Source organism: Erythranthe guttata, chromosome 11 (genome assembly GCF_056151865.1).
Source record: "Erythranthe guttata isolate IM_541 chromosome 11, IM_541, whole genome shotgun sequence".
In the NCBI taxonomy this organism is placed as follows: Eukaryota; Viridiplantae; Streptophyta; class Magnoliopsida; order Lamiales; family Phrymaceae; genus Erythranthe; species Erythranthe guttata.
In genome coordinates, this window is record NC_142543.1 from 8,541,848 (window position 1) to 8,560,141 (window position 18,294).

Sequence of the window (18,294 nt, forward strand, 5' to 3'; positions counted from 1 at the left end):
GGCTTACATCTGCCCCCCAAAACATTTCGCTCGCCAAGGGTTATCGACTCCCTGGGGGCTTACATCGCCCCCAAAATATTTCGTTCGCCAAGGGTTATCGACTCCCTGGGGGCTTACATCTGCCCCTAAAATATTTCGTTCGCCAAGGGTTATCGACTCCCTGGGGGTTCACAGTGCCCCCAAAACATTTCATTCGCCATGGGTCATCGACTCTCTGGGGGTCTACTTCCGCCCCCCTCGAACGGACCCCCTCGTGATGATCCTCGAGGCTATCTTCGAGATGACACTTGAGGTCGCGCTCGAGATCCACTTCGAAACCTTCAGCAAGACCCTCATCAACCAGCTCCACCTCACGTGGTTTAGATAAACAAAGAGGATATTCGACATATGATCGACTAGGCCATTCAGATGTCCTACTTCAACTACATCTGATGTCATACTTCAAGTACGTCAGATGTCCTACTTCAACTACATCTGATATCATACTTCAAGTACATCAGATGTCCTACTTCAACTACATCGGATGTCCTACTTCAAGTACATGAGATGTCTTATAGCCACGAGAAAACTCTCGAGTCGCTACTACGTCGCAGCGGGACAACTCCCCCGACGCCTACACTTAGCCTCGAGACAGCTCTTGAGTCGTTACCACGTCGCAGCGGGACAACTTCCCCGACAATAATATTTAGCCTCGAGACAACTCTCGAGTCGATATAACATCTGGGCGATACAACTCCCCAGTTACTACTTACCCGTGTGACAACTCTCGCGCTTCAACTAAATTGTGGTGAAACATGTCTCAAAATGCTCGGCCCTACCACCTCGCGACGAGACAACTCGTTCGAGGCTACCACGCGCAAACGCGACCTCCGACGCCCAGGCCTTGCGCTGCAATGCCGCGCACGCCCTTGCCGCCGCGCGCGCCCGCCGGCCTTGCGCCCCAACACCGCGCCGCGCGCCCCCTAGCCTTGTGCCTTTAGCGGGCGCTAGCGCCGTGCGCCCTCGCCGACGCGTTCTAGCGCCGCGCGCCCTCGCCGAGCGCCTTCGCCGACGTGCGCTAGCGCCGCGCGCCTATCCCTCGCGCATCATCGCCATGCGTACCATCCCCGCATCACGTAACTTCTCCTGAGCTGGGGGGCTAACACACCCCAAGGGTTGGACATCCCATCCCAAAGGCTGGGTATCCCCTCACCTCTCTACATCAATTTCAGCGTATAATCGCGGAAGCTTCAACTTGTGCTACCACTGAAGCAGTGACACCATACATCGTCATAGCAGGAGCCAACGCTCCTCCTCGTGAGGCCCCACTGGGTCCTCAACATGATCAATTTCTACTTACTTCTCGAACGTTTAAGATAACCGAAGAAGACCTTCAGCGTATGATCACGGAAGATTCAACTCGTGCTGCCACTGAATCGGTGGCACCATATATCGCCAAGGTTGGGCATCTCACCCTAGTGGTTCGTGATCCCTTCATCCTAAATGGGGGGCTATCCCATCCTAAAGTTGGGTATCTCATCTCAAGGGTGGTACATCCACTTACTTTTCAACCCCAAGGGGTTTCACATCCCATCAAGTGTTTCACATCCCTACTTCAAAAAACAGAAAAAATGGTCTGACGCGCACGCGCGAACCAATGGCACAACCGTGCACATCCACCTCAGACCATAGATCTCGAGCGCCTCATCCTACAGTGGGCAGTTATCCCCATCCTAAGGTTGGGCATCACCCTTACCTTTCAACCCCAAGTGGGTCCACATCCCATCTCAAGGAACGAGCATAATCTCCCTATTCAAAAGATAGAACATCCCCAAGGGGGTGAATATCAACCAAATAAAAAAGATAGAAGAAAAAAGAAGATGATGAAAAAAGAGAAGAAGAAAGAAGAAGAAAAAAGAAGATGAAAAAATAGAAGATGATGAAAAAAGAGAAGAAGAAAGAAGAAGAAAAAAGAAGAAGATGAAAAAATAGAAGAAAAAGAAGAAGACGAAAGAAGAAGAAAAATACAAGACCAAAAAAAAAAAAAAAAAAAAAAAAGGAGGAAAGGAGGCGCGCGTGCAGTGCACGCGCGCTGGCGTCAGCAAAAGTGCACGCGCGCGCTGACGCGCGCTGGCGTCAGCAACAAAAAAAAAAAAAAAAAAAAAAAAAAAAAAAAAAACTGGAGGCGCGCGTGCACAGCACGCGCGCGCGTGCACAGCACGCGCGCCACAGAAAAAAAAAAAAAAAAAAAAAATTTACTTGGAGCGCGCGCGAGCACGTGCGCGCGCTTTCCAAGGCACCCTTGGACTGCGCGCTCCCATCAAATCGCGCGCAACTTTGCCTATTCTCTACCAAATTGCGCGTAGATTTTGACTCGCTTCTCCAAATCGCACGAGAATTTCAACGCGCTCCACAAAATTCCGCGAGCTCTTTAACGCACCTACCAAATTGCGTTTGCTATCAAATGGAAAGTAAAAAAAAAAAAAATTATTTCTCCACGCCTTACCAACGATTAACGCAAGACTACAGCACCGATCTACTCTCAATACGATCCGGTACCCCTTTCGACTTGGCTCCCACATCGTCTCGAGAGTGAGGGGCTTGCGAGACAACTTCCAAGAGGAGCCAACTCGCTCAGTACTACCACCCGCAGCGAGACAACTCCCACGAGGAGCCAACTCCCTCGGGTCTACGAAACCATAGCGAGATAACTCCCACGAGGAGACCACTCGCTCCGTCTTATAACCCGTTGTGAGACAACTCCCACGAGGAGCCAACTCCCTCGGGTCTACGAAACCATAGCGAGATAACTCCCACGAGGAGACCACTCGCTCCGTCTTATAACCCGTTGTGAGATAACCCCCACGAGGAGCCAACTCCCTCGGGTCTACGAAACCATAGCGAGATAACTCCCACGAGGAGACAACTCGCTCGGTCCTACAACCCCTTACAAGGAAACTCCCACGAGGAGCTAACCGCCTCTAGTCTCAAAACTACAGCGAGACAACTCCCATGAGGAGACAACTCGCTCGGTACCCCAACCCGCAGCGACCCACGAGGAGACAACTCGTTCAGAGCAACCTCAATTCACACGCTCCTAAATCGCACATCATCCAATGCTCCTACAACTCACCGCGAGACAACTCCCATGAGGAGACAACTCGCCCGAAATTCACTATATAATCGCAAGCTCAAGTTAGCACGATTACAACCCTAGAAACACTTAGAGATATTATGAGAATCCATATAGCCTGGCCAGCTCGATTACTCAAATTTATCTACTTGTTTTCGATGGGTCCTTCATTAAAACGTGGCCACGGTCCAAACATACTTACGACCCACGAGGTCTAACAAGGGGCACGATCCCCATAAAAAAAAAAAAAAAAAAAAAAATCTTGAGAGCCTGATCCCCTCTTCAAGTACGTCACGCACAAGGCTATATGTAAACACATACAAGCAACGCGTCAAAACATTGACAATGTCGATAAAAAACAACTCCCACGAGGAGAATACTAGCTCCGTGCTACTTCATTATCGCGAGACAACTCCCACGAGGAGATAACTCGATCAATTCTATTACCCCAGAGACAACTCCCACGAGGAGATTAATTGATCCGGGCTACTACATTATCGCGAGACAACTCCCACGAGGAGATAACTCGATCAATTCTATTACCCCAGAGACAACTCCCACGAGGAGATAAATTGATCCGTGCTACTACATTATCGTGAGACAACTCCCACGAGGAGATAACTCGATCAACACTATTACCCCGCGACGAGACAACTCCCACGAGGAGATAGTTCGCTACTACATCGTCGCGGGACAAAACCGACGACTCAATTAACTTATATCGCGGCAACTTTGTCGCGCTATGCGCCAACGCGCATTCACACCCCTCCGACACACGCTCCAACGCGTTCTCACATACCATTAGTCCATACGCCAACGATCGACTTCTATAATTTTTACTCTCGACACGATTTGCGACCCATCACAACATGGCCCCCACATCGACTCGAGAGTGGGGGGCTTAATGATATGCCTAATTGGGCTAACCCAATGGGCCTACAATTTCTTTACCTACTGGGCTACGAGCCCAATATCGAAGACTAATATCACCGAGGCCCAAACACCTTCAAGTAAGGCTTGGGCCCAACAAATCAAACCCAACCCAATAAACGACATATAAATAGAGGTTTTACTCATTTTATTAAGGTACGTCCTATTAACTGAGCAATACTATTAACTGTATTCTCTTGACTATTTCCTCTATCAGCACGTCTGACTTGAGCGTCGGAGGGGTTTCCGCCGGATCAACCCCCGCCGCGATATAAGTTAATTGAGTCGTCGGTTTTGTCCCGCGACGATGTAGTAGCGAACTATCTCCTCGTGGAGTTGTCTCGTCGCGGGGTAATAGTGTTGATCGAGTTATCTCCTCGTGGGAGTTGTCTCACGATAATGTAGTAGCACGCTTTGCTCTCCCAGTTCATTTTCTACACTACCCCAGGTGATCTAAGTAATTAGCATCATCAATGTCTAATGACAATACTTTAATTTGAAAATAAGTTACAGAAAATGGTAAAGGGGTAAAATGGTAAATGTATAAGCACCAACGAGAGTGGTGCACAGGTGCAGTGCTGTCACGGGTACAGCAGTAAAACCCTGTGACAGTATTTACTATTTAATGCCACAAATACAATAAATATAATTGCAGAATGCAGATGACTTCATAAATACTCAGTTATGAGTTATGAACATAACTTGTTTTTTTAGTAATTGTACAAGGACAAAAATAAATGCCTCTTCTATGTTATCCACAAATCGGAATAAATATTATATTTTTATTAAAAATATCAGTTATCAATTAAAAAATAGGATAATTTTTTTTTTTAGATAAAATTTATATCATATATACAGTACTTTAGTAATTTTTTAATTGAATAATTTAAAGTAACAATTAACAATTATATATTTCTCGCGCGTTGGGATTTCAATTGAGCCGTGTAAGTTGAGTTTTGGATGATTCAAGCTCACATACTATAAGTTAAAGTTCATCGGGCTTTGAATTTATATCATCCTTATATGGGCTTTATTCGGATTGAGCCATAGTAGACTCAAATTTGACTCATAAATGAATTTGATTTAATAAAATAAGTCAAATATAATTGGATCGAGCTATCGGGCTTTGAGTAGACCCGACTCAATTGTGAATTCTATATATTTACCCACGATACATTTTGTTGAATATATAATTGGCGTTAATATATTTAAATTGGTGAGGCAATATAATGGTTCCAAGAATTGATTTCAAAGGTATTCGTGATTGTGATGGTGCACTTGAATAAAAAAAATGAAATGTCAACATCTTGTAAAATTAAACAATCTTATCTCACATGGCCCAATTCACAATACGTTAACGTTTTATGTACCAAATTCTAGATTCGAAATTAATTATTAATTCTTTAGCTTTTAAGCTTTAAACATGTGTATATATCTAATTTTTCATTGTTATTTTTTTTCTTCCTTTCTTGGTGGGGGCTTAAATTGGATTTTGATGTGATTTGGTATCTTGATGCCACAATGTAATTGCCTAGTTCACTAAGATCGTCCTTGTTCGAAATCTCAAAATTTATAAGGGATAGACCGTATCAGGTATTAGGTGAAATATAAAATGACATCTAACTATAAAAATACAATAATATATTTTTTTTTCTTTTCTATACATTAATTATTTCTTGATATAAGAATTAACACACTTAATTAAGTAAAACACACATAAACAAAATAGTAGTACATAAATAAACCAATAAAATAGGTTGAAGACCGGTCAACATCAGTGCATGAATAGTAGCCATTATGGAAGACTAAAAACTTTTGTATTTTTTCAAAGCTTCATTTACACAAAAGGCATATCTCATGATAAAGCAATTTACAAATCTAAATTCTTAATTTTATTTTATTTTTAAATCATTATTTTAATTAATTAATTAATTAATTAATAATGGCAAACATTTCATTTCTGGTTAGTTAAATCAATAGGGCCCTCTCTCTCTCTCTCTCTCTCTCCTCTCTCTTTCTCTCTCTACCAAAAAGCAAATCCAATTATTTTCTCGATTCCATCTTTCTTTTACAGTCCCCATGCATCAATAAGGTGACACACACACACACAGTTTCAATGGAGAAGATGTTGGTGTAATTATAAACAATCTGCGTAAACGAAAAATACTTACTTGTTTGTCGAAAAGCGGAATTGTGAAAAACACAAAGAACGATCGAGGCTTGCAAAAGCAATTCCCTTAAGACAATATTTCCGGGCTGTCAACGGTGCACAGTCTCTTCCCGGTAGTCTCCCAAGGTACAACGATCAGTTGTCAAATATTTGCACAAATATTCGACCCACGGCGAACTTGAACAACGAACGAAACTTTGACGAAAAGAAAGAAAAATATGAAGAACTATCTTGTAATTGCCGATTAAATTCAGTACAGAATTGGCCAGATTCTGCCTTTATTTATAGGTTGTAGAGATCCATTCACAGAGGGTTGCAATGGTTGGAAAAGAAGCAGAAGGTTGTGTCTCTTCTTTTTACGAGTTCAAAAAAGCGTAGGAAAATTAATTGGTCATGGGCCAATTAATTAAATATTTGGTTTGGGCCAAATATTTTATTATTTAAATTTGGGTCAACTAATTTGACTAATTACTAAATGTCCCCAAAAGTAATATTTGTGGACACTTAAACCCAAACTAGTCCTATCACTCGATCACATCGAGCGCACATCTTTTGAACTTTAACCATTTACTCAAGACAATTTTCATTCACTTTACTTCATGATTATGATCAAGTAAATAAATGAAATTAATCCTTTAATAATTTAATTAATATTACTCAATATTAATTATTGGAAATCATGAAAATTCCAACAATCCCCCACATGAATAAAATTGTTCTTCCAATCTTATAGCATAAGATCTATTTTGTCAAAATTCCTTAGTGAATAGTACAGCATCGGGATAGGTGAAATATTTCATCTTGAACCTTCCCTAGTTAAAGCTTATCGGATTTACTTAGCCAATTGGTGAATTATTTCATCTTGAACCGTCGGCTGTTTGTGTAAACCAAGACAATAAACTTAACACCATACTAAACGAACTTGTTCAAATTCTCGGTTGTGTTCGTTTTGGCCCTGAACATCCTCGGGTTCTGCGAGTGCTTTAGAGAATTCCAGCCTTTAAGAATTCTCAACGAGCCGACCCAACTCACACTAACATAGGTGACCGCATCTATAAAGAGTATCCTACTATACCCCACTTGTAATTTACAAGATATAGACGTCATTAAAAGCAATAGCTTAACCTTTTTGAACGTCGTAGGTTGCACTTATTGCATCATAGGAATAAGATGGAGTTAAAACTCCTAAGTGCTCCATTCATTTAAGTTACACAGAACTGGTTGTCCTATTGAACTTGGTCCGTGGGATCTCCAGTCGCCAAGTTAGGTTTCCGTATAAGGTAACTTAGTTATTTAGGCTTTAAACTTATTCCCCTCGATGCAAATTTAACTCTCTCGCTAGATAAACCTTATTAAATGGATCCGCTCGGTTATCTATGGATTTCACAAAATCAATTATTTCATTCGAGAGTAAATGTCTCACATTATAAGTTTACGACGAATATGTCGAGACTTATTAAAGTATAAGAGCAATTATTAATTGATTATATTCAATTATATTGTCTCACTATATCCCTCAATGGATATACAAACATATGTAACTTGTAGTCAAATACCCCCACATTTTGAGATATTTATAGTTCAATTATATATATTTCCATAACTCATAAGGAATGTTCATCTTGTGTGAAACTCTATTTAATATGTCATTAGACACACAAGGAGTTTCCCCCACAAGTTGTTCGGTAAACTCAAGTTTAATCGTGTCTTTATATCATGATTTTCCATTTGACTACCCCATTTGATGTGAATAGGGTGCAATGATTTTTCCATGCACACAAATAAATTACTCATATTATCCGCTCTATCGGATTTAAGAAGTTATCTTCTTATTTTGTATTTCACAAATACGCATTTGCTACCTTTTTATCAAACTCAAAATTTTAAGAATTTTTATTTTTATTGAGAAAATACTCACAATATGATTTGACAGAATCATATTGCACCGTTTAAATCAAGAACTAACTTATAAAATTTTTGAAAACAAAGAAATCAAGCACCACTCATGATTGCTTATTTGAAGTATAAATAAATATATATTATGCTCAAATTCAACCAAGTCATTGGATTGAAAACAATAAAATATTTATATGATTTAATAATTTAAATTTCATACAAACATGTAAAACATAGGGCAATTTTGAAAACAATATACTAGTAAAAAACTTGTATAGTAAAACCTTGTTTTACATACGATATTTCCCAACATAATAAGTTCTTACAACTCTTAAATAAACCATATAAACTAAAATTTATCAATATAAATTTAGTAGCTTAGTTCTTGCCGATAACGGCTACGTTCGCCTTAAAGAGACCATCACATAGGTACCCTTTTCCCACGTAGAACCCTCCTTTGGTTAGCACAAATTTTTCCGACTCAAAAGCCAACTTGAAACCTTTCTTGGTTAGGATAGAACCGCTGATTAAGTTCTTCCTAATATCCGGAACGTGTAGCACATCGTTCAAGGTAACTTCCTTTCCGGAAGTGAATTTTAGGATCACTTGTCCTTGTCCTTCAACCACCGAATAAGCATCATTTCCCATGAAAAGCTTTTGTTCTTGCTCCAACTTTTTGTAGGAGGAGAACATGCTCTTGTCATAGCAAATGTGACGTGTAGCCCCGGTGTCTACCCACCATCCTCGAGTATCGCTCATTAGGTATGCCTCTGTTACAACTGCCGAAAAATGCATGTTGTCGTTCTCGGAAGCGGCTAATTCCACGGTGACATTTGCTTCATTTTTATTGTTTTCTTTGCGGTGACGGCAATCCTTCGCAAGGTGTCCATTCTTTCCACAAACGAAGCACGCCCCCGTGAACCTTTTCTTCTTGTTATATGGTCCTTTGTTACATGTAAGACCCTTTCGCTTGTTGCTCTGCTTCGAGCTCTCCACCACATGTGCCTTAGCCACGAATTGACCACCCTTGTCGGTAATTTTATTATCCTCCTCGGTCTTTAGCCTTGCTATGAGTTCCTCCATCGTCCATTTGGCAACCGATTTCTTGTGCCTTAGGTAGTGTTTGAACTCCGTCCAACTCGGTGGAAGCTTTCCAATTATGGAAGCCACTTGATAGGATTCGCTCACCTCATGACCCTCGGCGAGAATATCGTAGATCATGAGTTGGAGTTCATTCACTTGCTCACTAACAGTTTTGCTATCGACCATTCGATAAAATTGAAATTTGTCTACTATGAATTTCCTATATCCCGCATCTTCAGACTTGTATTTCTTGGACAAACTATCCCACAAAAGTTTAGCGGTCTTTATAGGACTATAAACTTTGTACAACGGTTCGTCCAAGCAATTCAAGATGTAGTTACGGCATAGGAAATCCGAGTGACTCCACGCATCAATGGCTTGGAAGACTTCCTTGTTATTTTCGGGAGTTTCTCCTTCCTTCGCCTTAGGTGCCTCCTCATTGAGAAATTTAGCCAAATTCATGGTAGTAAGGTAGAAGAACATTTTGTTCTTCCAAGTAGCAAAGTCCGTGCCCGTGAACTTGTTTGGTTTTTTCGGCCGCGCCGACAACTTTAGGAGTAGTAACATTGATTGAAGCCATCTACACAAATTTATTGAAATGTGAAATTGAATTTATCCAAAACTTTTAATCTCATAATTTTAGTTTTGAAAAACAATGAACTGAGACGATAAATTCAAGATGTAGAAAATTCAAGAAATTCTCTACGCAATATGGATTCAATACAATAGTTAAAACTAAAATTACTTTCAGACCTTATGCAATTTCTTAAAGTCAGACTTTTGATTCTAATGCAAAAATAAAATAATGTGATTGCACACAGAAGTGCACTTACAAAATAATAATTTTAAAACATCAGCAGTCTAAATATTTTGGCATAGAAAATACCTTTTCTACCAATTAGCCCAGTAAAGAAGATTTCGGCACAGACATTTACAAATAACCAAATCTTTATATATGTTTACATTTACAGAAACTTTGAAATCAATTTTTTATTTTATTTTCTTCCCAAATCACTCAAGCATTTACAATATATACACGCATATATTTTGAACAATCAACATATATTCAATATGTAATAAAGCAAATTTTAAAAAAACGTATGAACCTCATCACAAGTTTCGAAAATCAGATTTCAATTCACGCAGAACTCATAAAAACTAAATAATAGATATTGTCTTAAGATTGTTGGTGTAATTATAAACAATCTGCGTAAACGAAAAATACTTACTTGTTTGTCGAAAAGCGGAATTGTGAAAAACACAAAGAACGATCGAGGCTTGCAAAAGCAATTCCCTTAAGACAATATTTCCGGGCTGTCAACGGTGCACAGTCTCTTCCCGGTAGTCTCCCAAGGTACAACGATCGGTTGTCAAATATTTGCACAAATATTCGACCCACGGCGAACTTGAACAACGAAACGAAACTTTGACGAAAAGAAAGAAAAATATGAAGAACTATCTCGTAATTGCCGATTAAATTCAGTACAGAATTGGCCAGATTCTGCCTTTATTTATAGGTTGTAGAGATCCATTCACAGAGGGTTGCAATGGTTGGAAAAGAAGCAGAAGGTTGTGTCTCTTCTTTTTACGAGTTCAAAAAAGCGTAGGAAAATTAATTGGTCATGGGCCAATTAATTAAATATTTGGTTTGGGCCAAATATTTTATTATTTAAATTTGGGTCAACTAATTTGACTAATTACTAAATGTCCCCAAAAGTAATATTTGTGGACACTTAAACCCAAACTAGTCCTATCACTCGATCACATCGAGCGCACATCTTTTGAACTTTAACCATTTACTCAAGACAATTTTCATTCACTTTACTTCATGATTATGATCAAATAAATAAATGAAATTAATCCTTTAATAATTTAATTAATATTACTCAATATTAATTATTGGAAATCATGAAAATTCCAACAGAAGATTCTCCTCCGCCCCTTTTACTTTTTTCTACTAATGGCTGTCGCCGGAGGCGGCGGCGGCGGCGGCGGCGGCACAGATCCTATATCCCATGCCCTCTTGAGCTTAAAATTCGAATTTGTAGAAGATTCCAATAGTTTAAATGACTGGGTAATTTCTTCGGCTTCTGGAGCTGATCGGCTGGCCGGCAAAATCTACGCGTGTTCTTGGACCGGGATTCGGTGCAGTGATAATTCCTCCAAATTCGTCGGTTTAGACCTGTCGATGAAGAATCTCGGCGGCTCGTTATCCGGGAAGCAGTTCGGTTTGTTTTCCGATCTCGTCGATCTCAATCTGAGCCATAACTCGTTTTCCGGCCAACTTCCCGCCGGTGTTTTCAACCTCACTAACCTGGAATCGTTAGATATCAGTAGGAACAATTTCTCCGGGGGTTTTCCGAGTGGGATTCCGAGGCTCCGGAGTTTGGTCGTTCTCGACGCGTTCAGCAACAGCTTCGCCGGAAACCAACCGGCCGACGTCTCTCAGGTGGAGTATCTCAAAGTGCTGAACTTCGCCGGAAGCTACTTCAGCGGTCCAATCCCGCCGGAGTACGGCTCGTTCAAATCGCTCGAGTTCATCCACCTGGCCGGGAATTTCCTCGGCGGCCAAATACCGCCGGAGCTGGGGAATCTGAGATTTCTCTCCCACATGGAGATCGGTTACAACTCCTACGAGGGCGAAATCCCGTGGCAATTCGGTAATATGAGCAATCTCCAGTACCTCGATATCGCCGACGCAAATATCTCCGGCCAAATCCCTAAACAGCTCAGCAACCTCACGAAACTCGAATCGCTCTTCCTCTTCAAAAACCAACTCACCGGAAAACTCCCGCCGGAGCTCAGCAAAATCTCGACCCTCAAAAGCTTAGATCTCTCCGACAACCTCATCTCCGGCGAAATCCCGGAGAGTTTCTCGGAGATAACAAATTTAACACTGCTGAGTTTGATGTACAATGAATTATCTGGCCCCGTTCCTCAATCCATAGCCAACCTCCCAAATCTCGATACTCTCCTTATATGGAACAATTATTTCACCGGCTCACTCCCACAGAATTTAGGGAGAAACTCTAAACTCCAACACGTCGACGTTTCGACAAATTATTTCTCCGGTAATATCCCACCGGAGATATGCTCCGGTGGGGGCTTACTCAAATTAATCCTGTTCTCGAACAATTTCACCGGTGGGCTTTCTCCCTCCCTCTCCAATTGTTCGTCGCTCATTCGCCTCCGAATCGAAGATAATTCATTTTCTGGCGAGATTTCTCTGCGGTTTTCGAATCTCCCGTTTATTTCGTATGTGGATCTTTCGAGAAACAAGTTCACCGGAGGAATCCCCTCGGATATTGCTCTTGCCTCGTTTCTCGAGTACTTCAACGTGTCCGATAATCAAGAACTCGGAGGAGAAATACCGTTGAAGACGTGGTCTCTGCCTAATCTTCGCAACTTTTCGATGGAATCTTGCGGCATATCGGGGAATATTCCTCCTTTCGAGCCCTGCAAATCGGTTTCGGTTCTTGAATTGAGAACCAACAACTTAACCGGAGGAATCCCGTTAACCGTGTCTAATTGTAAGCAGCTCTTGAAAATGGACGTAGCTGAGAATAACTTGAATGGCTCGATACCGGTGGAGCTGGCTACCCTGCCCGTACTTACCGAATTAGACATTTCACACAATGGCTTCTTCGGTCCGATCGAGGGCGTTTTCAGAAATTCACCTAGCTTGAAACTCCTCAATGTGTCATACAACGATATCTCAGGCCCGATTCCTTCGAGCAGCACTTTCGAAAAAATGGATATAACCGCTTTTTTGGGCAATCCAAAGCTATGTGGCCCCCCTCTAAGGCCTTGCAAAAACGGGATTTCGAGTGAATTGGAAATAGGAAGCCGGAGAGCACAGAAGCTAGCTTGGATTGTCGTACTATGTGCTGTCACGATTCTATTCGTAACGGGTTCGGTTTTCGTAATACTTCACTTGAGAAGAAGAAGCAACAAAGGCCAATGGAAAATGGTTTCCTTTAGCGGACTTCCTCAGTTTACAGCAAAGGATGTGTTGAGGAGCTTTAATTATACAGAACAAGACTCGTTCGGTAAAGTGGTTTTACCGACAGGAATCACTGTTTCGATCAAGAAAATCGAGTGGGGCTCGAACGAAGCGGAAATTAGGCTGCAAAATTTTATGAGGATTGGAAATGTGAGGCACGAGAATTTGACGAGATTGTTGGGAGTTTGCTATAACAACCATTTTGCGTATTTGTTGTACGAATATTTGCCAAACGGGAGTTTAGCAGAGACGATTACAATTAGGAGAGAGTGGGGGAGTAAGTGTAGAATAGTAATTGGAGTTGCTAAGGCACTTTGCTTTCTTCACCATGGCTGTTATCCAGCTATCCCACATGGAAATCTCGAGGCTAAAAACGTACTTTTCGATGAAAAAACGGAGCCCCGTTTGGCTGAATACGGGCTCCATTCAATTGCGGAACCGAGTCAAAGCCCACTACTAGTAAAGAGTACAAAGGAGAGAGGTAAAAAATCAAGAATGCTTTAATCATTTTATTTTTTTGGCTAGTTAACTTTAGTTAAAGATATTCAAGATTTGCTTTGTGTGTGTGTGTGTGTGGACAGGTGGATTTGGAGCACCATTGATAAAGGATGAACTGTGCATGGATGTATACAATTTTGGTGAACTCGTACTCGAGATTTTATCGAACGGTAGAGTGGCGAGTGCATCGGAGATTATGGAGAAAAATAAACGTGATAGTTTCGTAAGAGAAGTACTTGCTGATAATTCGTTCAAACAGGAGGTGGATTCGGTTATTGAAGTTGTTCTGCTCTGAACAATCCGAGTTGATTTTATACCATCCTACAGGAGGTTTACTCCACTGTTGAGAGATATGCTTCCCAGCTTTGAGGGCACATGCAAGTTGGCTAGTCCAGTGAGAGGTAGCCTTGTTGGTCACAATAGGAAGTAAATCATGCAGAGAAACAGGGGGCAAGCCGTGAGTGATCAAATTTCTATTAGTCCAAATAGCATAAAAAAAAACAGCAACAGTAACAAGAAACTTTTCTCTAATAATATTAGAAGGGAAAACTCCACCATTCTTTTTAAGAATAAGAGCTAACCATTCTTGTTAAGTGTATATTTTTACACTTTATCATATCTTTTTATTTGAGCTTTTGGTGTGTTTTAATGATAATTGGTGCTTAAAAAGTTGATTTATTGTATTTTAGGTACAAATTGAAGAATTGGAAAAGTATGGGGTCAAAACTGCAATTTTGGCGAAAATATGGGTCAAAAGTGAAAATATCAAAATTCTGAAGATTTAATGCTGAGACCCCCGTCCCAGTTTTAGTGCAAATCGTGGGACCCCCGTCCGAGAATCCGAAGTTGCGCAGAAAAGGGATTTTAATTGCACAAGGAAACTGCCTTCTTCCGCAAGTTCTTCACCCTATATAACACCAAGCCAAGCACACAATTGGGGATCAATCTTTGGACGCAAATTCAAGAGCATAGAAGATCAACGAAGATTCAAGCATAGTTTTTCTTATTTAATTTATTTATTTTATTTTATTTATCATAAGAATTACGAGTAGCTAAGTTTTTATTTCTAGGATTTTATTTAGAACCCTATGTGGGATTTATGAACCCAATTCTATGATTTTATGCAAGTTTTAATTCCGGATTATTTCTTCTACTTGTTTTATTAAGTTCATGAAACTGGCCACTTTATGCGCTTTTATGTTATTGTTAATCGCATGAATCGGAAGATCGGGTTAATAATTAGAACTGTGGTAGAAGAGCCTTTGTGGTATTAACATAGGAATATAGTTAATCTCTTAGGTAGCCATTATTGAGATTTGTGCTTAATGCTGTGTTCTAGAATTAATTGCATAGGAATATAGTAATTGAATCTAGAGTATTAGAATCGTAATTATTTTAGCATCTCAGGTTAGTAATCCGGGTTAATTGCTTGCATAATTGAAAGAATTGGGGGAATAATAATCACATAGGGGGAAGAATAAAATCCTAGGCTTGCTTATCTTGATTAAATCTTCGTTTTAAATTGCTTTCTTGTTTTTGCCTGTCTTTTAATTTATTTTAATTTAGTTAATTCTTTTTAAAGTCGACTGTGTAGGGTGGGCTTGATAATAATTGGTAGAATTTAGCGTCTAGGATTAGATAATTAAATATTTCCTGTGGGTTCGATATCCGGACTTTTAGTCCACTATATTACTTGTACGATACGTGCACTTGCGTGTAGGTTTTCGACCAACAATTTTTTGGCGCCGTTGCCGGGGAATATTTTAATTATTTATTTTATTCTAGCTCTAAATTTGAACAATTTTCACGATTCACCCAAATTATTTTTTTTATTTTTTCGTTTTAATATATTTTTTTTTTCTTTGGTTACATGTCAGGTTACAATTTTCGCGCAACTCAAACGGGATATGAATGGCTTCCGTCTGGCGAATACCTCCAAAATACCTATAATATGCCGTTGCTTTGTTCAATATGTGGTGGAGAACATTATGCTAACCAATGTTGGTATGCACCGAAGGCGAATAATTTCATAGATAATACCAACAGAGGTTACTGGAACTCATACACCAACACGTACGAGCAGAGCAATTCAAGCCAAGATTTCCACAATTTTCAACATCGTGAGCCGCAATTTGATGATTTTCAAACCTATTATGCAAAGCCACGAGAACCCACTATTGAGGAGTGTTATAGGAAATCCATCCTTGAAGATTTTATGAAGTCCACTCAAGCATCTATCCGAAGACTTGAAATAATGTTGGAAGAGATGAAGCTCAAGAGGTCTCTTGAAAATATTTCAGACAATATCGAGAATGGTTGCAACAAAGAAAATCTGTCTGAAACTTGTGATGAGAAAAATCCTTTAGACCTAGAAAATAGTGTCGATGAGAGGGAAAAAGAAATTACGAAGACACTTGACGATGATGAATCAGACAATGAAATTGAGCTCAACTCCAAAGATGTATCGGAACAAGAGAAGAAGGAGATGGATGTGGTTAGTGCAAATATTCAAATTGAGGATATTATTGTTGTTCATGACGTGGCTTTGAAGGCATCAATAGAGGTTGATGAGAAGACGAATGTGTTTGAAGTGGAGGTTATACGCGGACGTGAGGTTTTTGTGTACCGATTTGAGGGAGCGGGTGATGAAGATCCCAACTTGGCTTCGTACCGATTGATTACAACTAAGAAAGACTACAAGCTAAGGTGGACCCGACATATTGCAATCCTATCCCTGTATCGGTTGCAATTGAAGTGACAAAGCTCATGGATGGATGCGCAATCTACAAGGCTTTGGATTGGACTTAACAATTTTAAGAAAGAAATGTCCGGCTGAAGACTTTAAACTTAGCGCTTCTCGGGAGGCAACCCGAGCTTTATTGTTTTTCGTATTTTTATTTAATTTTTCGTTTCGTTTTTAAAGCATGCATTCTAATTTATTATTTGAATTTTACTTTTCAGGGTCGAAAACGTGATCGAGGGTCGAGTCGGCTGTCCGTAAAAAAAAAAAAAAAAAAAAAAAAAAAAAAAGAATTGGCAGCACTGGATTTGAGACGGCCGTCCGAAAATAAGGAACAAAACCGGGACGGCCGTCCCAAAAACAGTACCGGGGCAGCAATCCTCGGACGGCCGTCCGAAAACATGGTATAAAACCGGGACGGCCGTCCCTAAAACAGAAACGGACCAGCACATCTCGGACGGCCGTCCGAGAAATAGGCTAAAAGATGGGACGGCCGTCCGAACTCAACAGGGGGTGTTTTAAATTTTTGAAAATTAAATTTTCTCCCCCATTATTTCTTAAACCCTCCTCTTTCATCCTCTCAACCTCCCACACACAATTTTCGAATTTTTGAACTTCTCTTCGAAAAATTCTTCAATTTCACACACATAATTCACTCACTCACTCTCCAATTATTAATTTGTGTTGGTATTGACAGGGAGGCTAGAGAATCGAACCGACTTCTTAAAAATCTAATCTTTCAAGGCACGCCCACAAGGTGTTCGACAAATTGCCTCAACCAAATTTGGAGGTCGATCTCATCCAATTTTTACCGGCACCCATTCTTGAGCCCGTACCCGAGCTTTCCGATGAGGACGAGCGTGAGAGAGCGAGAGAGGAGCACCCCAATCACACCGACTCCGAATAAATCAGGTGTTTTCTATCCTTAAAACTTTGTGCTAATTTCGTTGAGGGCAACGAAAATTTTAAGTTTGGGGGTGAAAAACATGTTTTTGTGCTTATTTTTTGTTTTAGTTTGCATGCATTAGGTTTTATTCTTTTTATCGTTTTTCTCGTTTTTCCGGAATAAAAAAAAAAAAAAAAAAAAAAAAGTTGCTTGAGTCGAATGCATCTATGATTTATGATGATGAGAGATGATCAATGTTTGATGATGAAATTGCTTGTTTTATGTGATAAGGATTTGATGTTTGTTTAGCTTTCGATTCAACGTAACTTAGAAGCGAATTATTGCTAGGAATCACATTTTGTGCATTGCTTTGGTTGAATGTTTTGTATTGTAAATTTGGAATTAATTTGTGCTAGATCATGCTATGTTCGGTTTTAAGACTCACCTTAGGAAATTTATGATACGAAGTATTGAGTAGTGAGTGATTTGGGATATGATTTGGGCCTTCTTTGAACCGTTTGAGCCTTTCAAGCCGACCTTTTTATCGAAATTATCCTTAGAACCTTGATTTGAGCCTCGGAGAAAAGGTGTTCTTTCTTTTAGCCAACGTGTGTAAGGTAGAAAAGTGGAGGTTCTTGAAAAATTACCCCTTGGAGTTCGGTCGAAATTGTTTATAAGGTCCTTCTTCTTCTTCTTCGAAAAAAAAAAAAAAAAAAAAAAAAAGAAGACAAATATATATGCTTCTATATATATATATAAAAAAAAAAGAAAAGAAAAAAAAAAAGAAAAAAAAAAGAAAGAAAAAGAGAAGAAGAAGAGACTAGAAGGGAGAAATAAGGACTAGATGTTGAATTATTTTTGAAAACTCGATCCATTGTCTCAAAAGCAAAAGTGGAGACTTTTGAACTTTTGAGAATCGAGTTTATTAAAGTCCGTAGAGGTGAATGCATTGTTTCAAACGCCTATCTTTCAAATT

At 40.0% G+C, this 18,294-nt stretch overlaps 1 protein-coding gene across 1 annotated transcript; it reads left to right on the forward strand.

The window, feature by feature from the left end:
- The first annotated feature begins 11,151 nt into the window (after positions 1 to 11,151).
- On the forward strand, positions 11,152 to 13,987 carry LOC105965380 (uncharacterized). The gene is made up of 2 exons (XM_012989923.1): positions 11,152 to 13,675; positions 13,776 to 13,987. Exons 1-2 carry the CDS (start codon positions 11,152 to 11,154, stop codon positions 13,985 to 13,987), a joined length of 2,736 nt encoding a protein of 911 aa, XP_012845377.1.
- The last annotated feature ends 4,307 nt before the right edge of the window (positions 13,988 to 18,294 follow it).

Coding starts and splice junctions, on each gene's coding strand:
- LOC105965380 (XM_012989923.1), top strand. CDS start 11,152: ATGGCTGTCGCCGGAGGCGGCGGCGGCGGCGGCGGCGGCACAGATCCT. Junction 13,676..13,775: donor AAAGAGTACAAAGGAGAGAG/GTAAAAAATCAA, acceptor GTGTGTGGACAG/GTGGATTTGGAGCACCATTG.